This window comes from Elaeis guineensis, chromosome 2 (assembly GCF_000442705.2).
Source record: "Elaeis guineensis isolate ETL-2024a chromosome 2, EG11, whole genome shotgun sequence".
Classification (NCBI taxonomy): domain Eukaryota; kingdom Viridiplantae; phylum Streptophyta; class Magnoliopsida; order Arecales; family Arecaceae; genus Elaeis; species Elaeis guineensis.
In genome coordinates this window covers 105,427,661-105,450,990 of record NC_025994.2, presented here as the reverse complement: position 1 = coordinate 105,450,990, position 23,330 = coordinate 105,427,661, and the positions used below count along the sequence as shown (strand labels likewise).

Sequence of the window (23,330 nt, the reverse complement as noted above, 5' to 3'; positions counted from 1 at the left end):
TTATGTTTTCATTTCAAGAGTTAGACTGAACAAGCAACCAGTTATGAAGAACAGGCCACATTATAAAGGCTCAGTTCCGAGAACCAGCCATGCCCTGCCTACATGTTTTCTTTTAAGCAAAATACCCTGTCTACATGTTAGGTGGATCTATTGGTAAGTGTTAGGCTTCTATCGTTCTGTTTTTATGTTGAGCCATCTGGCCAGCTGATCGATCTGTTGGTGTTTACATTAGTATAAGAGACCTTGAAGTCCTCCATTTCCTCAGGGAAATTATGAATGCTCAGAAGGATCAAGAAATAAGGAGCATTTCAAACATAAATCTGTCTACTCTGATCAATGACAGTCGCTGATACTTCCTGCAGTCAGGGTCCAGGAGTGTCTTGCGTTTGAGCCACAATCTTCATCCCCTCCCAATTTCGTTGGGTTTGTCCAAGGTAACCGATACGGAACTTGTGTAACGAAGCCTGCCATGAGTGTGGCTTTCAAAGTGGATTGTAGAATAAAACCTGCTCTGGGGTGATGAATCCGTAAGAGTTGTCTGGGCACCCCAAATATTTGTTAGGCCATATCCAACGGATATGGTATCTGATGTATAACTGGTCAGCGGATGCGGCACTTCGCGGCCAGAGAGAGTTTGAACCTAAGACTTCTTGTGGGGGGGCGGGGGGAATTTTATTTATTGATTAAGAGGGATGAGATGCTGCATTGTTACAGGAGAATGGAGCATTCATGGGTAGCAGTGTTGTATATAGGTTGTGGTTGGGTGGCAATTGACCAACCATGGGGTGGGCAATGTTCATATATTCTTGGATTCAATGGATGTTGTTTGGGGCCTTGTTGACGCAGATTTTCATCTCGAGGTCAGATCAACTGGAGTTGGATAGCAACGGCAGATCGGCGATGGTCGGATGACGGTGGCAAGATCTGTAAGAAAAATTTCTAATCGGAGGTGGCTCTGGCGGAGATCTTCTGACGCTCAAGTCAAAAATTCGACAACAGAAAGAAAGGAGTGAGCGTGTTGGGAGAGAGGAATTTCATATCTGAAGGGTCTCTCTTAGTCCTTTTTTTTGTAGGTTAAAGTCGTATAACCGTTTCGAAAAATTATGGAGCGATTCAGATACGACGGGCGAGACTTTCGGTCAAGATTGATAGAGTAAATCTTGGAAAAGTGGATAGCGAGCCTTCGTATGCTTCTTTCAAAATAAATAATTATGGAGACCTCGGAATACGCATTTAATAAAATCATATCAAGCCATCAAATCCCAAAGACTTAAATCAAGGCCACTTGGGAGCTTTTAACAAACTGATGACACAGTCTATGAGTCCCATGACGACCTTGGCCCCTGCATCAGCTACTGATCCGATCTATGACCACGATTTTTTACTTCGGCAATCCATCTTCATCGATCTTTGATGTTAGCCGATTCAGCAAGAAGCTGGTCCTATTTGATTTTTTTTCAAAATTTAAATGGCCACGACATCCAGTTAGTTCTGAAACAGAAAAGATATGTGCAAAAACTATTCCATCAATTTTGACCAAGAGTCTCATCACGTCACGTCTGAATTGTCCTATGATTTATCCAAATGGTTTCACGGTCTTAACCTACAAAAAAGGAGCCAAGAGGGACCATCCAGGTATGAAATTTCTTTCTTCCAACACGCTCACTCCTTCTTTTCAGTTGTCAAATTTTTGACTTGAGCATCGGAGGATCCCCGCTGGAGCCATCTTCAGTTAGAGACTTTTCTTGTAGTTCCTGTCATCATCGTCCGGCCGTCATCGATCTATCATCATCGTCCAACTCCAACTGATCTGATCTCGAGATAAAAACTACGTCAATAGATCTCAAAGCAATTTTTTTTATTTACTTTTTTTTCTTTTTTTTCTCGAAAAGAGAGCTTTGGAATCTTATGCGATTTCATTAAGTAGATGAAACCATTATAAAGAAAGGAACGTAAAGTAAATGCATAAAGAAGGGAATAAAAAAGTAAAGGTAACGGCATCTAGTTCGGACATGGTGTCTGAAAACGGTATTTGATCCGTTGGCCCTCGATAGTACTGAGGTGACGTACTTATCCATTGAGTTCATCCATATGATGAGAAGGAGGCCGCCTATTCATCCAAATTCGGCTCCGAATCGAACATTCTCCAGTGGGGGTTTGAGCCTTATGGTCACGCCCAAGGGAGATAGATGAGTCGGGTTGTTCCCCTCCAACTCCCATTTGTTTTAGCAAAAAAAAAAAAAGAGTACTGGTAAAATGTAAAAGAGTGAAGAGAAAATAAAAGGAGGATGTGAGCTTCCGATACAAGAAATACTAATACTGCTTCTTTTTCTTTCGAGATAAGCCTTCGATACACAAGAGAAATGGCTCCATCTACATCATAGTGCATTGGTAGAAAATGTGGCCATTTTTGTCTTTCCAACATGAACCATCGAAGAAGTCTCAAGTGAGGAACGAAGAAGGTAGAGTTAGGGTCGTTTTGTATTGGATGAAGTCCAAGGTGCTGTATGAAGGCAGCCTAAACTTGTGCAGTAATGGGAGGTGCAAAGAAGATGAGAATGCCTCTTTTTTTTTAAGGTTGCAGAGGATGCATGATAACAGCCTAGGCCATTTTCGCTTGCTAGATTATCAGCAATAAGTAGTTGGGAAATGATTGCAAGCCATGCAAAGGCAATTAGCTTGGTTGGAAATGGTAATTTCCAAATAAGCTTGGCCCAGCTTAAAGTCCATCTCAAGAGTTGAGGAAGTGGTAACAGGATTTGACAAAGAAGGTTCCTTTATTAGTGCATTCCAGGTGTAAGGTCCTACTTGGCTGAGCTTTTAGAGTGCTAGAAAGCACTTTTTGACTCTTAGAAAGTACTTTAGAGTGATACAGTGATGTTTGATAAAAATATCGACAAGCTATTTTAGTTTTGTCGGAAGCTGAAAAAGTATATTTGGAGAAAGCTATATTTTGAAACTTTCTCCAAAAATACTTTCTAATTAATGTTGGAAAGCTGTTTTGCTTTCTCTAAAGCACTTTATCAATATAGTTATCAAACAGCAAATAGTATTTTGTAAAAGTTCTACTTCTCAAAGCTCTACTTTCGAAAACTTTAAAAGTCCTATTGGTAACAGCAATCCTAAACAGGTCCTAAGATTTCATTGGCCATTTGAATTGGCTTGACATATTAGTTGCTCAAACTCTAGTAGAGGTAGGGGCAAGCACGGAGGCAAGGTAAGGGATCCAGGCAATGCAATTCCAAGAGACAATAAAGACCCCAAGAGAACAATGCATGCACTTGCAGTGAATGTGGTCCAGAGGAGGGATCAAAATAGAATCCGAGCCCTGCACCATTTCCGGAGGAGATTTTAATGCTGCAAAAGAAACCGCTGGTGCACTGGATAAGTTCACTAGATGGTGGACTCGGAATGAGTCCTTGCAGCAGCATATATATATATATATGGGACCTAGACTACGATTGGTTTGGACCAAGGTTTAGTAGTGGCTGGTGTCTGGTTCTGGATTAGTGGTGATATGAAACTAGTTTAAGCTGTAGACTCTCTTCTCCATGTTTTTTTTTCTCTTTTTTTTTCAATTTAATTACAACTTCACATCTTAATCTAGTAGCCTCAAATATCAACCAAATAAGAGAGATTTTTCTGATCAGCTAGGGGCTCTAACCCCTATCCTACACACACCCTTGGGCCAAATCCTAGGTCTTCAGGTAATTTGAATGTGATGCTTGCAATACCAATTTGCACCAAGGGATCAGGGTTGCATGTTTCACGCAAAAGAAGGATTCACTTTCCTGGGTTCAATGCTTCAATCCACCAGTTGTGGCCAGTAGAAGGTTGTTCTGGTCTATTCGAGAGCTCAACCTATTTGAACTTTTACCCTATCTTTGCTGCTGTATTCCTTTCTGTGTTTTATTATGTTATGGCTCAGAAGGGCTGCTAGTTCTTTGCTATGGTTTTGCTATGTCCTGTGTGTGTATGTTTCAGTGGGTATTATGCATCACGGGCTTCTATATTCTAATGCCTTCGACTGTACAGGAGTCTATGGTTGTTTTCTCAGGCCTCTATTATAACTGCTGCTCTGTATTCTTGGTGCCGATTAGTTTAAATGATTCTCCAACCTAGCAGCATCTCAGCCTAATCCTATGCTTTCTTACTTTTTTGACTGCATGATGGGATATTTATTATACCAATTTACTGTGGTTCAGCTATCTTACTCTTTTCTCAGGTTCTTCTAGTTAACCCTGAGTTACTGCATGGGTATCAGAACCAATGGCATCGCTTTGTCAATCTAATTGTTCAGCTGAAGTGCAGAGTTAATTGTTCTATTTTCTGGTGGTATGAAGATACCCGGGATCATATGTGCTTTCATGTCTTCCACCCTGTTTTAGTTTTCTTGCTGCTGTATTATTTCTTTGTTCTACTGTTCCAGCTATCTCTATTTCTGCTTCATCTTGCTGGAGGTTATCATCTGTTTTTCTCGCATATAGGTTGCCAGTGGTGTACTATGTGGGGAATTAGGATGCCTATGTTTCTCTGTCACTGCAGTTTCTTATTACTTTTTGTTTCCTAAGCTTTACACTGTTTTGTGTAAGTTCTGTAAGAGGCTTAGTTGTACTGATCATGTACATTGCTGATTATATATGAAGTTCACTATTCCAACCAACCAAAAAGGAGGAGGGAAAAAAAAAAAGAATAGAAAAACCCAACTTGACCCAATGTTTGGGCCAGTTAGCCAGTGAGGAGGGCCTGAGTCTGGATCTTGCTCGGGTTTACCTGTGGCTAGGATGACTCAATGAGCCCCACGCGCCATGAGATATTTCATCCTAAGGGTGACTCGCTACAATTGGAAACCCTCTAATCCAGGTGGTTAAATAGCAAATACCCAAGAGGGTCGTTGGAAAGCCCGTCTCTCTCTCTCTGTGCGTGTCCGAGCGAGCCAGCAACCCTGCCGGTGTCTTCTTTCTTTCCACTGACACTGCGAGAGACAGAGAGAAAGAACTCGTGAGAGAAGTCCATGCCCATGCCGATGGCCATGTCCATGTCCGGATCCGGCGGGCCGTTTGGGGAGGGGGAGGGGGAGGGGGAGGGGGCGTCGCTGCCGGCGACGTCGGGTGCGGACGCGAAGAAGCGGCGGGTGACCTACTTCTACGAGCCGAGTATCGGGGACTACTACTACGGCCAGGGCCACCCGATGAAGCCCCACCGCATCCGGATGGCCCACAACCTGGTCGTCCACTACTCCCTCCACCGCCTCATGGAGATCTGCCGCCCCTTCCCCGCCTCCGCCGACGACATCCGCCGCTTCCACTCCGATGACTACGTCGACTTCCTCTCCGCCCTCGCCTGCCCCACCCCCGCCCCTCCCCCAGCCGACCCTCGCCTCCTGAAGCGCTTCAACGTCGGCGAGGACTGCCCCGTCTTCGATGGCCTCTTCCAGTTCTGCCAAGCCTCCGCCGGCGGTTCCATCGGCGCCGCCGTCAAGATCAACCGCGGCGACGCTGACATCGCCATCAACTGGGCCGGCGGTCTTCATCACGCCAAGAAGTGCGAGGCCTCCGGCTTCTGCTACGTCAACGACATCGTCCTCGGCATCCTCGAGCTCCTCAAGTTCCACAGGGTGAGTTGCTCTGTCTCTTTCGCTGGTTTTTTTCCCCCTTCTTTTTAACTATAGAGTCTTCTCGTCATTTTTGAACCCTGCTCCCCTTCCTCGCCGTCAATATATTCTTATTCTTCGTCGTCTTCTTTTTTCGAATCTATACTGCGGATTCGTCTTGCCATGGACGATTTGTATCTGTTTTTCTTTTTCTAGGGTTTATGAAAATATCGCAGCGAGCTGATCTAAGTTAAAGAAGATATGGCATTAGCTTTTTTTTTTTTTTTTTTTCTAGGGTTCATCCAATCCCTTCAATCATCGTTTAAGTACGGTTTTTTCAAAATATGGAACTAGGATTTTTTCAAGTGTTTATCTAATCCCTTCAATCATTGTTTAAGTATATATGTAGATTGATGGACTTATTCAAGAATCCGTGGATCTACTGTAGTTAATCATACTTTCTTGGCGGCATGAGAGAAAAACCCAATTCTTGCTTGTTAGAATTGACGAAAAAAAGATTCTAAATTTTGTGCTTTCCTCTTCCAGTGTTTGACTGAGCCTTGATTCTTGTCTGCATCTCATTCTAGTTAGTCTGACCCGGTTCTGGCTTTTGCAAAATGGCCCTAGAAGAGTTTTGGTACTGGAATCAGGAAACGGAATGCATTTAAAGCGGTATAGCTGATTACATATTGGTGTTGCATTTAAACTGGAAAGCATTTATATTTGTCCATATAAACTACATCAATTTGTCATTTTATTATGGCATTTTACTTTTGTAGCCTTGCTTCTTGCTTTTTAGCTGATTCAAATGTTGGGCAGCGTGTGCTCTACGTAGACATTGATGTCCATCATGGAGATGGTGTTGAAGAGGCTTTTTTCACAACAGATAGAGTCATGACTGTCTCATTCCACAAATATGGGGACTTCTTTCCTGGGACAGGGCATATCAAGGACAATGGTTTTGGGAAAGGAAAGTACTATGCTTTGAATGTTCCTTTGAATGATGGCATGGATGATGATAGCTTCCGTGGACTATTTAGGCCAATCGTTCAAAAAGTAATGGAGGTTTATCAGCCAGATGCAGTGGTTCTCCAGTGTGGTGCGGATTCCTTGGCTGGAGATAGGCTAGGTTGCTTCAACTTGTCAGTGAAGGGGCATGCAGATTGTCTACGATATCTCAGATCTTTTAATGTACCTCTGATGGTTTTGGGAGGTGGAGGTTATACTATTAGGAATGTTGCTCGCTGCTGGTGCTATGAGGTCTGTTGCATATTTGCAATCATTAAGCATTGCTGTAATTTGAGATGGTTATAAAATGTTATATGTTACCATGTTGCAGACAGCTGTTGCAGTTGGTGTGGAACCTGATAATAAGTTGCCATACAATGAATATTATGAGTACTTTGGTCCTGACTATAATCTTCATATTGAACCTAAAAACTTGGAGAATCAAAACTCTCCACAAGATCTCGAGAGAATGAGGTAATTGTTAACCATAGGTTCATCTGATTATTTCATTTATATTTCTTGATATTGTTATAAATATACTCTTGATATTGTTATGAAAAATGTATATTTATGAAATTTAATAACTGAATTCTTTTCTTTACTAGTGTTGATATGTATATGGTTTCTGAGAGGAGATGATCTTTCTTTAATGTTGTTGACAGTAGGTCAGATGATATGCAGTGTAACATTTCAATAGGTTATCAAATTGGTCCATGTGATGCAAAAAGGTTGGCAATAAATACTTTCTTGATCAAAAAGTTATAACTGCATGAGAAGTTTGCTAATGGAAAGATGTTGTTCCACATGTTGAACTTCCATTCGCACTTTGTCTTATGGAAAGCAGTGTTTAGTTACTCGAGCATCAGCGAGATTTCTTGTTTATATCTGAATGATTTGTTTACTTACACCATGAGTTAACTTACTGAAATTCAGTTACTCGGAGTAGCCAGGCATATTTGGCCATTCCATGCTTGATTTTTTTATCCATTCTTTTTTCCTTGTATTTTGCCTTTTAGGAAACAAATATTTGTAATTTGATATCATGCTCTTTCTGCATTGATTGGTTTATGACATGCTAGGAATGTTTTGTTGGAGCATCTTTCAAAGATACAACATGTTCCGAGTCCGCAGTTTCAGGCCAGACCTCCAGATGCAGAAACCCCTGAGGAGGTAGCCCCCCCTTGCTGCAACCAAATTTACTTGCATCCTTTTACCTTTTCGTTTTTAAATGATTTTATATGACTCAAAGAATTTCTTTAATGTAGGAAGAGGAGGATATGGATCGCAGGCCTCAAAGTCAACTATGGAGTGGTGAATGTTATGATTCTGAACCAGAAGAGGACCAAAAGCCTCAACATGGACATTCTAGCATTAGTGATATATCTGCAGTGCACTCTGATAATGTGGTAACTGCAACTACTTATTAAACTTTATTTTGAACAGATCTGATATGATGTTTTTTTCTCTCCTCTAAGCAAATTCATCAATGGAACTTTTAGAATGTGTTCTTTTTGAAGCCAACATGCAATTATATCCACAGTAATGACAAACAACCTGTGATTTTAAGCTACACCCTGGCAATAGGATATTGCTCTATCATATGCAACGTGAGAATGATAAAACACAAGTGATATGCATTCATGCATTATGCATCAACATGCATCAGCATCTTCAACATCTTTTAACTTATGGCAGATGTATATACCAAGAGGTTGGTCGTAAAATACTTCTAATGCATGATGGATTAAGAATGTTCCAGATGCCTGGTGCAGGAATAAAAGCTGTTTGAGTTATATTAGAAGCACCATTCATTGTCAGGACTCAGGAGGACATAGAAGTTTTGATAATGATTGCTTGTTGATCTGATGGAAACAATTATGAGGAAAGACATTCTACACATCCATTTTTTAGGAGAGATGACCATAGACCATGACCCAATAATATGCGATCATAATATGAGTTGTTGTTGTCTTTGCCATGACAGCAAAGATAACATCAAGGCAATGGCCTTCAATAACTTGATAAGCTTTACAGTGAATCATCGAAGCATCTATAACTTCCACTTTCCAAATGATGGGGACCTTATAAGCAACTACCATGAATTCTGTAATGCTGTGTTGAACTGTCAAAGTAGCTTTAACCATCTGGAGTTTCTTCCCTGCTGATAGGGATCTTGTGGGAAGAGAATATCTTATCTACATGTATCATGAATGCCTCAGTATCGGTGACTTCCCTTTAGTAATTAGAATCTTTTACTTGTGGCACCATGTCACTTTTTCATGCCTTGTTTCTGCTTTTGCACCTGCTTCCTCATACTTTTACCTTATTTAAAATGAGCAGTGAACATTAATCAGTCCTATAAGAAGTGTGCTATCCATTATGTTATTATTTCCATTTTGGGCCCATTCTTTTGCAGGTAAAAGATTCGCCTAAGAATCCATACTTTTCTGGATAAATATTTTTCAGGCAATATTTAGATAGAAAAAAAATTTACTTATGTTCTTTTACATATAGAAAAGCGGCTTCGGAATTTGTTGCCCATAGTCTTTTACATTACTATATTTCTAGATAAGTTGGTAAAATTTATCCATATTTTTCATGATATCCCTTATGCTTTTTAGATTTGACTAAGTTATTAAGCATTGAATGATGGAGACATTGAAAATGAGGATGGGCATTTTAGGTACAGCATTAAATGCCTACTTTACTGGCTAATGGAAAAATGATTTAACCATCCCTGGATGAGCAAATTTTTTTTTCATTTTATGGATAAATGTTGCCCATGGTAAAGTAACTTACCCATCTTGAAAAGTGTGAGCACATTGGGTAAGTTGGACAACAAAAAAATTGATCAACTTTTCCATGGTATTTACCCACAAAAGAACGATCCTTTTAGGTTTTTATTGCATTTGCTAATACCACCTCAATTTCTTCTTCAATTAATTCAACTTCATCATCTCTCCTTTCTATATTTTTGGCATGTCTACTTCTACATGCTCATTTTTACCACATATCTAGCGTGTTGGGACCCTCTTTATTATCCAGCACAAAGTCGCATAACATTTTGTGCCTTACTTGCATCAGTCACTTAACTCCTTAAAAGTTCTGCAGTCTTAAGTCTACCAATTCTAATTCTATTAGGGTCTGTTTGGTTGGGATATGTCAAATTACGGGATAATCTGACAATTCTTGAGAATCATTTATCTGAAAAAATGATTGCGGAGGAAAACAACTTTTACTATATTTGGTTGGTGAAAAAATTGCTCTAAAAAATGACACTGAAAAAAAATTACTACGTTTGGTTGGAAGGTAAATCTATATAGGAATATGATCAAATTTATAAATATATCCTTCAATATAAAATAATTTTTTGATATTAGGATAGCATTGTCATCTCCAAGTAGTTTTTATATAATGATTATAATTACATAGCTCTTTACATAATGTTATCTTCATCTTAATTTTTTTACAAAAGCTTTTTATTGAATGAATTTGAAAAGATATCAGAACAAATTTATTGATTATATATGCAGCTTTATTGAGGATATTTTCATCAAATATGGATTACCAGCACTTGGGAATTTACCAAATACCAACCTCCCATGGTATTTATTTTACCTTCTCTCTCCGAAAAATAAATAAGGATCCCATCAATTTTTTACCATATCTCTCTTCCATTTTTCATACCAAATATGGTAATTTGACATGGAATTCATTTTCCCATGCTAGATCATCCCTAACCAAACAAACCCTTAGAGATTCTAACATCTATCGCCCCATTATTTGGTATGATAGTTTGAGATACTGAAACTATTTTCATTTCATGCCTATGATCTTTGATCACCTCTTTTTCGTTTATGTTCTTTCCCAATGACTCTGTATATTTTCTATTAGTACTAGGCCCTTATCCCAAATTTATTCTTCCATGGTTTCATTTTTGCATGCAACATTATCTTCACTATCTGCAAATAATATACAGCATATACTACGCAGTCAACTTCCAAATTAGAATAGTAAGTTATCTAGTACATTTTGCTTGATTGTTACTCTTGGTTTATGCCTAGATGATTATGAAATATGACTGTGGTTTGGCCCAACCATCACCATGATCGGAGTTTCTTGTCTTGTGATGGTTACATCACACACCACCGTATATGTGCTTGAAATTTCAATGAAACATCTGCCTGCATGTTTCTTCTTGAATGCCCACCAAATTACTTCATGGTGTGTTCTGTTATTTACTTTCTTCAAATTGGTGAAGTCATGAAATTTTTTTAACTAGAAGCAGGACTTTAGTGGCCTGTAGTTTATCCAAGGTAGAAATGGGACATGATCTTCTGGAATACATAAGATCATGAGGGAAGCTTCCAATGTTTATTAACTTGTAGATTACCACCTTTGTTATTTCATTGATATTTTACCATGTTTGTCAGGATTACCTGTAGCTTTCTAGGAAATTATGTTATGTTTTGTATGTGTTTTGCCATATTAGAATGCTTACTGGGTTCATCAACTGCAGAGTCAAGGGAAGAAAGAATAAATCCAGAATTGTCAAATATAGTGCTGCAGTTGATTGATAATAATTAATAATCTGGAAAACTTCTATTTATTACTTCAGATATCAGTGCCTAAATTTTTGCTAGCCAATTGTAGAAATCTTTTAATGACTCATATCCAACTTTTTCTCCTCGTACCTCAAATGATTCCGCTTATCTACTAGCCAGGCCTTCTGCCAATTCATGATTTAACTTGGTCTTCTTCCTCTCGACCTTTCTTCATGTCCATTATTGAGATGGAGGAGGAATAATCAAATGTACATAGGAGATTTAGTCGAATCAAACTCTTCTTTTGGTTTTCTGCCTAACATAGTTTAAGACATTGAAACTTTTTCAATGTTCTAGTTGATCTTCTGGTTTGTTTTAATCCAAGGCTTAAATATCTGTACCGAACCCCATGCCGTTTTTTCATCAGATGGTATGGTATCAGTATGGCATCAGTTTCGGTGGTACATATTGAAACTGAAGACATCAAAAAGAATAATTTAACCATTAATACCAATCAGTGTGGTCAATACAATATCTCTGGTTTGCCCTGGTGCGGACAGGTACTGCCAGTACATAATAGTACAGACTGCTTCGGCGCCCCAGCATCTGTACTGATGCCAGTTTCGCATTGGAATGGTATAGTACGGTGGTACTGTCCCATTTTGGCAGTTTTGAATCCATGTTTCAATTAGTTATAGGGGTTAGAATGGCTTTAAACTCATGAGTCAAGCTTCCTATTAAAGTTCTTTTTGTTATGCAGCTCTTGAAATATCTTTTTCTTTCTCCTAGTGGCAACTAGGTCAGTGGGTTGGGTCTGATGCTTGAAGACAGCCTCAAGCATCTGAATTATCTGATGCTCATAGACTAGCATGATCCTCAAGAGATGGCACCTCCTCATCCCCCAAAGGACAATGTTGTCTCAACAATGTAGCAGTGGACTTTCTGAGGAAATGTGAAAAAGTTCTATTTGGTGAAGTCATCATACTGCTTTGCTGTTCTATTGATGCATTTGATTTCAGGATAAAGTGGCTGTAATCTACCAAAATTTACAATTTAACCTTATTGTCCTAAAAAGCAATGGCACCTTGCAGAAAATTCTTGTTTAGCTCATAAGGAACATTGTTATGTTGTGTTTGTGACCACTTGGTACCCATGCAAAATATTGTACTGTTTGTAAATTTGACTACGGTATCCTCGTAATCATCATCATCATCATCATTTTTTTTTAAAAGCTTTTATCTGGTCATCAACTAAATGAGTCAGCAATTGTTTACAACCGGAAGATCAGGTTATGTCTATTTGAGATTAAAACTTCAGCTTTAGTTTCAGGGGTAAAAACATGTTCATATTGCAGGACCGGCTATAAAAATTTGAAGCAGCTGAGCAAGCCAATTACCGTTTGTCAAGGATCTACATCAAGAAAGAATATGGACAAACCTTCATCCATGAGATCATCGTTACAATTGTGCACTTATCTGCTTTGTTGTATCTGAAAGATGAAAGACGCTGATGTTCAGCAATGGGAGGCTGTCAATTCTTTTTGCAGTTGAGGTATGTGTCTGGAGAAATTGTTGTGCTATTGCATTTTGCAAACACAAAGCACGCCCCCCAAACACCCGCGCCTCTCCTGAAAAAGGAGAACAGAAAATGGAAAATAAACTCGTACATGTAATGTAGAAGTTGAAGTGCGTATATTCTACTGTCATTGCTCCTTTCCTCTGATGTTAAATGACCTCCATGCTCTTGCAAGAGGACCGCGATTCCAAGTTTTTGCCAGCAGGGATGTAGAAACAGTTGGTAGAGTCTTCTGTGCGTAAATCTAAATCACAGCCCATTTGTTTTTGAAAAATTGAAGCCTAACTGAATTTTAAGCATCTCATGCCATTGGCAAGGGATTTTGTGTGTGGTTGCTTCATTTCCGAGATTATGGAATTGGACCAGTCTAATGTCTTTCTTGTAACAGGAAGGACAGAGAGAGGGTTATATATATATATATATATATTAGAATTAGACCTTGTAAATTGTGTGACATGGTATAGATTTCATTCTAAGACCTTCGTCTTTGAGTTTGGTACCAAGTATAAAGGTCTTTCTACCTTGCATGTGCCATAAAATTCTTTTGTTTTTTTATCGTTCATGTGTTACAAATATAGCATCTCATATTTGGTGGTGGATGCATGATTCTCTTTCTACCTCACTCTCTTCCTTGCATTTTCGTGGAATTTGTTGGCTTCATGAAGATTTGGTGAATATGGCCAATTGATTATAGTATGAAATTTGTTTTCTTGCATTATGTGAGCCCCCTTTAGATTGATTGTGACTGAGCACTGTTGCAGACTTTGAGCAGCATTGCATCTTAGGATCGAGTATGCAAGAACTACATTAAGAACTAATAAAAAGTTTTTAGGTCGAATTTAATTCTGTCGAGTCATTTTGATAGGTTAATGGTGTGTCCTTTATTTTGGGCACAGTTAATGGTGTGTCTTTTGATGTGATGGATAAAATGGATTGAGGGGGGTTTTGGTTGAAAGGAGTTGGGGCTGGAATGGGAATATATGATTCCCATTTGAATTATTTGGTTGAAGAGAGTTCTATTCCATTTGGGGATGAAATGAAAATATTTCAATCCTTCTAAAACTCAATCTCAGCTCTTCTTTAAAGATTCAAATCTTCATTTTGATTTTAATTTCAATCACGAATCAAATACTTTAGAGATATAGCCAATCATAGACCAAATATTTTAAGGTTATGGCTATTTTGATTATGGTTCCAATTGCAATCCAAGATCAAATATTTTAAGGTTATGGCTATTCTGATTCTGGTTTCAATTGCAATCCAAGATCAAAGATGATGTGAGTGGGGGTAATGGGATTACAATATTTGGTTATACTATGATGATCTTACATGGTAGTAATTATAAATTATCTACACTCTTCAAATCATCGTCCAATTTAGTGATGGGATATTCATCCTTGAAGTGGAGAATTTAAGATTCTTGGTTAGTGATCTTAAGTTGAAATTTGAGGATAAAAAATATTTCTCAATCTAATGAAAAAAATTTATATATCAATATATTATATTATATTATATATTATATTTTTAATATATATTATTAGTCATAATATTGTCATATTATGATTCAATGTTAATTTGAAATTAGAATAAAAATATCTTATTTTACTTTATATTTATGTAATAAAATTATTTAATATATTACTTCTATTTATCTTACTTTTTAATCGAAATAAATATTTGTGTTAATAAATAATATATTGTAAATATAAATAAAAATATTAATTCTATAATAATAATTAATATATTTTTATAAGATTAATAATTTAATGATCAATAAATATATCTTTATAGAATATATTAATAGTTAATACATTGATAAATATATTAATATTTTATTATAATATATTTTATATTATTAATAAATCTATTTTATGGAATATATGAGGGATGGTTTTGGTATTATATAAACAGTAATTTTAGATTTCTATAGGTTACTAAACAAGTTACTTGTGGATATTTGGAGATTTTTAATCACTGAATTATGGTCTATCAAAAATAGTGATATTTGATCATTAAGAATCAAATCACTTCAGGATTTGGATCATTGGTGATTTTATATCACCATGATGATCCTATTTGGATTACCAAACACCACCTAAATATATTAAATTATATCTAACAGGTTGGTTGTGTTTGGTTTCAAGTTTTTGACTTATTTATTCAATAGATTAGATTGGAATTGATAATTTTGCTAGAATGTCATTGTGATATAGGGGTTGTTTGGAGTCCTACGCAAGCGGAGGCGAACGTAGCTTAAAGTGCAGATGCGGGCCCGCCTATTTATTTGGATGCTTACAACTCGAATTAAATATTGAGTTACATGTTGGGTTACAATTCTGGGCAATCTTGCAGTAGGTCGATTGCATTCAAAATGATCGTGAGATGACTTAGTGTTGTTTGAATATATATATATATATATATATATATATATATATATATATATATATATATATATTGAAAAGAATCTCTTTATTCTATCTCTAACAAAGACTTAATATCTCACTTTATGTCATCATCTCCCTCCTCCCCATTGCCCCACCTTAACCTCGTCTCATACCAAACTTCTGCTTTGTTTCACATCTCTTCTATAGACCTTGTTTACAACACCTTCATATCCATGTACTTTGAGTGCTTCAACCTGATATTGTGCTTGTAAGGTGCTCAATAGAAATGTCCCATTTTTTCTTCAAAGTCTCTTCTAAATATAAGAAATTGCAGTTCCACTTAAAGTTTTTTTTTTTTTTTTTGATGTAACAGTTCCACTCAAGCTACAGTCCAACTTCAACTACAAGGCTTTAAACAGCTCCATAATTTTTCAGATCTTTCTATTGTCGATACAAGCACAATACAAGATATTCCCGTGCTACCTTTGGTTGGGAGCAATGCTGTAGCTCTAGGAGTGGAAGAAAGACCACAATACCCCTATTGCAACGCTTAATTCTTTTAAAAGCCGTACAGCCATAGATAGGCACCTTTCCTTGCAATACTAGGACTTATACAGGAGAAATAATTAATAAAATGAAAAATGATTAATCAATCACTTTCAATTAAATGCATCCAAGAGATCTTATATCATGAATACTTCACAATTTTTTATTTTTATTTTTTTTTTGTAACCCATAATGTCATGTATGATGTATGCACTAATTCTTGTGAGTCAGCATGGCGCATGAAAACTAGGTTGTATAAGTAATTCTCTCATTCACGTCTAAAAAAACTATAATTTGTCTTGGTGTGGACCTGCTATCTCAATTAGATCAACAAAAAAAAAAAAAAAAATATTTACAAAACAAAGAAAAAAAGAAAAACCTTATAAACATATATGGTTCAACAAACAAGAAGGTGAAATCCGGCTCTCTTCTGCGTTATTTCTCTAGCTCTTGCTTGCACAGAGGACAAGAAGATATGATTCTCAGCCATTGATCAACACATCGTAGATGGAAAAGATGCGAGCACGGCAGTTGTCTCACCTCCTCCCTGTCTCTATACTTGGCTAGACATATGCAACACTCCTGCCCACACAAAAAAAAAAAAGAAAAGAAAAATCAAACAACATCAAATAGTCATACAGACCTGTGGATTGCTACCATAAAGGTTCTTTCTGATGATCCAAAGAATGTTTGCGGTCATCCAACTTACTGTGTTCTCGCTTGCAGTGTCACTCATAGGCTCGACTTTTTTGAATTGCCAGTGGGGTAGCCTCGATATCTGATCATCAGAGGCTCCTCGGTCCGCAGAAGCCAAGTTCATGTTATATCCTAGCGTGTTACTTATAAACGGGACACAGCAGCAGAGCAGCACAAACAGCAGGAAGGGGAAGGAGTAGACAATAGCATTCCAAGCAAGTAGCGTCAGGCAAAGGACATGCAGCTTTGGTGCTCTGTCGAAGGACCCATTCCGGGAGTCGAACATCCATACATTGCCCATCACGAACCATATCGCAAAAAATAGCTCGAGGAGCGTCCTGGACTTGTTCATCAAATTAGAACTTCTGGTACACATAACGGTAGATATGTTGGCATAAAGTTCGGCTGAATTAAATAAGAATTTTCCTTCATTCGTGGATGGAAAGATTACCTCGATTCCTCGGTGTTCATCTGCTGCTCTAAATCAGAGACATGGCTGACGTTAGAGTGGCGGTAACGCCAATATAGAAGGGGAAAGCTGAGGAGATTCCCCAGGTTGTACCCAGACAGCCAGATTCTGAGAGGCCAAACTGGATTCTCCTTCTGAGATACGGCCATCGTTACTGTGATGACAACTATCTGGAATACCAGAAGTAGGAACTCAAGGGCCAACCATGGGTTGGAATTGAATGGGTTCGAGACTAAATCGGACCTCGACCCGTTCTGATACTGAAAGACTCTTCTCAGGAAGCTGAACCATCTGGCTCTAGACATCCTCATAACCATCCTCATTAGGAATGCGAGAGGCAGAGATCGGGCTGCATTCTGGTGGCCCTCCATGATCGGCATCTGGCCTTCTCTGGCCAGAGATGGTGTATATGTGGGTGGGAAGTAGTAACGGGTGTTCATCCAGATAACAGTGCTTCCTAGAAGCCGAAGGACCACCACCAAAATTCCCAGTTCTTACAGAAGATTGGCTAGGAATCTCTCAAAGGTCCCATCTCCTCCGAGGACTGCATTGGAGATCCTACGATGAATAATAGTTTACTGCTTTGTTTGGAAGGCTTGAGATTTTGAATTTGAGACCACTGAGGAATTTAGAATACTCCTTCGTTGGGGTAAGAGATGAAGAGGAACGGAACTGACAAATTCTTCTACGGCAAGATGAAATATAAGCTACACATGTGGGTCTTGTTAAGTTGAATACTGGTAAGGTGGGATTGAAGGGAAAGGAAGGTAGGGAGTTGGGTCGAGATGGTGACCAAAAATCTAACGATTTGCTTCCGTTCCAAGGGTATCAGGGAACTAACCGTTGGCCTAACCATCTCCCTCCACTTCTCCATTTTGTTTGTTTGTTTGAAACGCAAACCGGATTTAATTGGTGACAACCACCACCTCTTAGCTTTTCCTGGATTTGTGGGATCGTGGAGGACGCGTTTGAATAGATCGAGAAAGACACGATGGGTCGACGAGGCTCTCAAATGAATCTAGATCATCTCGTCGATAGGACTCCAAATGACATACGGGTTGTCCGTCGGGACTCAAATAATCTATTGAACTCGTGGGACAACCTTTTGCTTTTTTCATGTTGGTAATTTTGGAAGCTTTCATGAATGGACATGTTACAGGTAGATCGAGAATTTGGCAGGTGGGGGACAATGAGATCCTATCGCATAATTACAAGCATTTTTATGAAATGATCCGCCACTAAATTTTTTAGAAGAAAAAGTACAAAATGATAGAAAACTAATAGGTTAGTCGGGCGTATGGTACTATAGAAGTGCAGGTAGACTCTGAACTCTGGTGTTCTATTTGATAAGCTCATGGCAATCGAGGATCATCAATTCAAGTTGTAATCACAAGTAAATTTTTCTTTGTAACATATCGTCTAAGGCAGCAATACCAGAGTCTGCAATTAAATGCTACCACCGACTAATGCCATATATATTTCGTGCGAAGACCGTTCTCAGAGTTTACAAAGGTACAGCATGCTGAACTTGGCTTGCAGATCTGTCCAGCGACACAACATAAACCTGCACTTTAATAATGATAAAATCTAATCGAACACAATTTTTCCATTGAAAACAAGACATCAGGGCGTTTCCTGCTATAAATCCCAAGGAAGTACGAACGGCCAACTGGAGAGTCAAGGCCATTGAGACTAATTCTCACACTTCCCTATTAAAAAATTAGAGAGAGAGAGAGAGAGAGAGAGGGGTCTCGTAACAAGGGAACCGTAAGCCAGAATGCTTTCAAAGAACCATTATAGATGGCGAAGGCGAACCCATATGGACCCATATAGACCTGACATGGGCCGGGCAGCCCGTCCGGCCCATTAGTGTCGGCCTGTGATTTAAACGGGCTTGGATATGAAGAATTTATATGAGGCCCGACCCAACTTGAGGTTATGATCGGGCCTGAAAACCTATGCAAAAATTAGTCCAACCCGGCCCGAGAGATCCATATGATTTGTCACATAGAATCTTTACTGATTGAGAGAGAAAAAAATAGACAGACCTCTTGGACGGGTTTAGATAGCCCGTCCATCATCTAGCCAGACCTAAACCCAATGATCGGGCCGGGCCAGATCTGGATTGAAAAAAAAAACTGCTAATATTTTAGCAAGGCCCAAACTAAGCCCGTCCAAGTCCACCCATTGCTCAGGTCTAGGCCCATACTTCAAGATTATTGTCATCATTATCGTCCAAGAGAATCTTCCATTACTGCTCACTTCTAAGCATTCGGATGTATTCAACTTAACAAGATGAATAAGTAAAAAAGCAATTTGATAAGAACAACACCAATCATTATTTAAGACACTTTCGGTCTCCCAATCTAACCCCATGACATCTGTTTGAGCTTTCAGACCCCTTAAAACGAAGCAGTTGACCCAATTACCGATCAGTGTTGCTACAACATTTGTTTATATACAATTTCAGAGAATGGAAGAATTAAAGTCACTGTTGCTAGCTTTTAAACATCGAAGAAAATTAAACGGCTCATACACTTGATGACAAATAATAATAATAATAATGGAAGCCTCTCTTAAAGACATTTAGAGTCAGCTGTTCTAATAGAATAAGTTACCGGCTAATTAAATTCAAGTGATAAACAATAAAATAGTTATTATTATTATTATTATTATTATAGGGGAGGCGTTGAGAAGTGCCACCCGGCCTTTATTACAGAGAATTAAAAAAATGCAGTGAGTGTTTTACACACGTGTAACACTAAGAAGATAAGCAATAAAATGGTGAAAGCAGTATCACTAAAGATATTACACCTCAAGCTAAAGGCTTTCCATGTTGCAGGATTACCACCCACTGAAATTTATAAGATCAGAGACATTTTTCCTCTTGCACATTGACCATTGGCGTCTAACTGCATTGCACATTGACCATTAGCGTCTAACTACAAGATCGGAACAGTGGTGTCGCAACTAAAGAATATTAATCAATAGGTACTTATTTAAGGTCATTTTATTCCGTAATACTATCATCAAAGAAAATGAACCTGAAGCTGCACATGCCTAAATAAAAAAGAATAAGGAACCTTGTCGTAAAATAACAAAACTGTCAGTGATATGTGACTGAAATCTAATGGGAGCAAAAGTGGGGGCAAAGACATATAAAAAAAGCAATATATATATATATTTTTTTTAAAAAAAGAACTTGGATCCAAGTCATTTAAACAAACTCTCCAGTGCAGCAGAATTCACCTTCTGTAATAACCACTGTCAAGGCAGTATCGAATAGGCAAAATCAAAGTAGATGGCGTATGACTTTATTGGTGATTATGGTTATGCCCACATAGGTTTAGAAGCCAGAAAAAGGTTCCAAAGGCACAAAAGCAATTACAACTAACAAGCAAAATGACATGAACCTCATGATATTTATCAGACCAGGACATCGGATGCATTTACTTTGGGATCTTCCAGCAAAGGATGAGTCTGATAACAGTAGCATGTATCAGAAACATCAGCCGACCTTTCCCTGTAAGCATCCCAAACAATTAGGGGCCTTCAGCCGGTGGATGCACATAGCTTTGCAACATATTTATGGTATTGGAAGACATAATTATACCAGATTAAGGTTTTGATAAATTTTTAACGATTTGAACCATGATATTACTAAAAGACACTTGGATGAATGGATGTCCATGTCTTTAGACCAAATTCACACTTCTCCACGACTGGTTAAACTAGATGAACATTTTTGACATATTGACATATTTCTTTGCACATCCACTACTTGTACGATAACTAACATGTTTACATTCACAATTTCTTGAACAAAACATATTTGCCTTTGTCATATTGATTCTACTAAATTTATCTATTTCCATGGTCAACTCCCATTATAATGCATACATTTCTTAAAGAAAAAAATCATGATGTAATTTCTCCTCCAACCACTTCACAACAAGCAATACCGCTTCTGATCTCTGCCAGAACAAATAGAATAGACATTAAATGGAGATCTTTGTCATAAAGCCAAACCATGCCCTATCCCTCTTATATCACCATCTGATCTCAACTTTTCTGTTATAAGAAATAATCTGCACCTAGGCTGCCCTAGAGAGAATGCTAGTTCGAAAACTTCTACTGCAAATGGAAAGTTTCTGTAGCCAGGATACATTGCAATAATCCTAAATACTTTTTGGATATTGTCAAGTTATGGGTCAAGCTGGCTTAGGAAGTAACATCGGAATCTGCAATCATTTAGAATGTAAAACCCCCCCTGGACTTCATCATCATTCATGCCCAAACTGAGATAATGCACCTTTAAAGATTGGGGAGACCTAAGCCCATATAATCTTTAATAGACTAAAGAATTAGTATTTGTCATATATATCAACAACCTCAAAATTATTGGATACAGTATCCTTGTGATATAGATCTATCTTAGTATAATTACCACTAATGGATATATCTTCTATATATTGTTCCAAGGGAAAAGGTTGGGCAAGGTGATTATAAAAATGTTTAGTGTCAAGAACGGAAACAACTGAGTCATAGCTGAATGAGAGAGTGAAGGATTTGGCTCGAAATAAATACCCAGTCATTGAAGCATATAAACAATCTATGCATATAATAGCAATCGACCTTTTGATTCATTTCAATACACAGTCCCCTTGAAGGTTTTTCTATGAACATGGTCCTTTTGAAGTTTTTTCTATAACAATCACTCAAAGTAAAGCACTTTGGATAGAACGTGCCATTGCTCCAGCAGAGAGTGTTCATTTGTGCAGATTCTTGCTACATTACTAAATTTATGCACTGATAACAGGATAGCTAACAGTAAAATAAAAGGGTTCATGAGGTCAAGCCGATAGAAAGATGATTCTACTTGGAAAAGAGCAATGGAGAGAGAAAAAGAAAAACAAGGATATATCAAAATCTACCAAGAGCAGAGAGAGAGAGAGAGTCAAAGCTTGATAATTGATTTGATTCCACATTCTTTAGTCTCTAAATCAAGTTGGTAGCCATATATAGGGGAAGGTACACAAACCATAAGTAAATTGATCTCAAACCAGAGATTATTCATTACCATCCTAAACTATACAAAGGAAACCTGAAGTTGTCCTGACACAGACCAAGTTCCTCGTTTAACCTTACTTCAAACTTCGAGCAAATTGTCAACACCCATAACCACTTATTAAGAAAAGGTTTATAAATGAAAAGTAATGGGACTGGAATTTAGCTTCCAATATTTGTTCATATCTTTATGACCTAGAAAAAAAAAATTAAGTTTCAAGATTACACTGTGCCAATACTCTTAGAATCTCAAACATGACACAACAGCACTTGGAATTTTCAAAAGGTAAATGTCTTGCTTACTTTACTCTTATCTAGAGAGCAATTAATGCAAATGATGACACTACAATATGCTAGTCGAAAATACAAGCATAGAACCAACATGATACTTATTGACTTCTGCCTCCACAAAGAAATGAAATATCCTAATTGCAGAACAGTGACATTAAATACCATACTGATAAATCTCAAGTTCCTATACATGAGCATATAACTTCTATATGCATTCACATTTTATGCGATGTATTTTGTTGGAAAGAGTACAAATTTAGAGACAAAAGAACAAAATAGCAAATAATATCTTCTATTAAGGTATCAATATGTCATTGTTAAGGTTTTCGATATCTCAAACATACATGTTCACATAGAATCCTGTTTAATATTTTTTGTCGGATAATAAGCAATTTGAATAATATAAAACACAGGTTGTTGGTTATAACAATGGTATTGCAAATGAACAATCAGAAAAACATCAAACAAGAGCTATAAGATGGAACAAGATGGTACCTGAGTTCCTTATAAATAGACAGCAAGTGATCCATAGCAGATGCAATGGCATGTTAATTGATCATGTGAATGCTCAAACAAACAAGGACCTCTAGGCCCTATCTGCTTAGATTTCTTTGATCACAGAGATTCAAAGAGCATTATCATGCTCAAATTGTTCTTTCTTCTTAGACCACAAAAGGTTAATAAGAACACCTATCTCCATTAACGATCGGATAAAGGACAATGTACTTCTTGCAAAATCTATACTTCAGCTTCATCATCGGGATAGGATATGAAACTCGCTAGTTTTCATATCCCCAAGCTTTTTTTTTTTTTTTAAAATAATCTTACCTGTTATATATGCAAGAACCCTACAAAGGCTAATGTATATAATAATTCCAACTGTTTCCTCAACTTCCAAAAGAAATTCAACATCCAGTAACAATGCAGAACACATGGTACCATGATAATGCACTGATACATTACAGACAGACTAAAAGATATAAATTTAATCATTTCACATACCATGCAAGAGGAACAATTACTATGTTTCTGTGCTGTATAAAAGATCGATTTCCAAAACAAGGGAATCCTTGCTACATAACAAGCAAACCCTTTTTCAGTTGGTTTGTGAAATAGCAAATTTGTCCCTTCTTTTATTTCGAACAGCACAGCTGTCC

At 37.8% G+C, this 23,330-nt stretch overlaps 2 protein-coding genes across 6 annotated transcripts; one reads left to right on the top strand and one right to left on the bottom strand.

The window, feature by feature from the left end:
• The first annotated feature begins 4,886 nt into the window (after positions 1-4,886).
• LOC105046137 (histone deacetylase 6) lies at positions 4,887-12,850 on the top strand. Of its 4 annotated transcripts, none has more exons than XM_010924663.4 (6): positions 4,887-5,617; positions 6,413-6,853; positions 6,933-7,075; positions 7,681-7,771; positions 7,867-8,007; positions 11,906-12,323. In XM_010924663.4, exons 1-6 carry the CDS (start codon positions 5,015-5,017, stop codon positions 11,942-11,944), a joined length of 1,458 nt encoding a protein of 485 aa, XP_010922965.2. In that variant the 5' UTR covers positions 4,887-5,014; the 3' UTR covers positions 11,945-12,323. The 4 variants fall into 4 exon arrangements, with proteins under 4 accessions (XP_010922965.2, XP_019708726.1, XP_019708723.1 ...); XM_019853167.3 differs by lacking the exon at positions 11,906-12,323 and adding an exon at positions 12,500-12,850 and having other exon boundaries at positions 4,888-5,617; XM_019853164.3 differs by having other exon boundaries at positions 4,888-5,617; positions 11,935-12,323.
• Positions 12,851-15,901: 3,051 nt separating this feature from the next.
• Positions 15,902-23,280, bottom strand: LOC105046131 (E3 ubiquitin-protein ligase At1g63170). 2 transcript variants are annotated; one of them, XM_010924651.4, is made up of 3 exons: positions 16,798-23,280; positions 16,360-16,711; positions 15,902-16,232 (listed from the first exon to the last, which is right to left on the bottom strand). In XM_010924651.4, exons 1-3 carry the CDS (start codon positions 17,253-17,255, stop codon positions 16,086-16,088), a joined length of 957 nt encoding a protein of 318 aa, XP_010922953.1. In that variant the 5' UTR covers positions 17,256-23,280; the 3' UTR covers positions 15,902-16,085. The 2 variants fall into 2 exon arrangements, with proteins under 2 accessions (XP_010922953.1, XP_019705998.1); XM_019850439.3 differs by having other exon boundaries at positions 16,360-16,684.
• Positions 23,281-23,330: the final 50 nt, after the last annotated feature.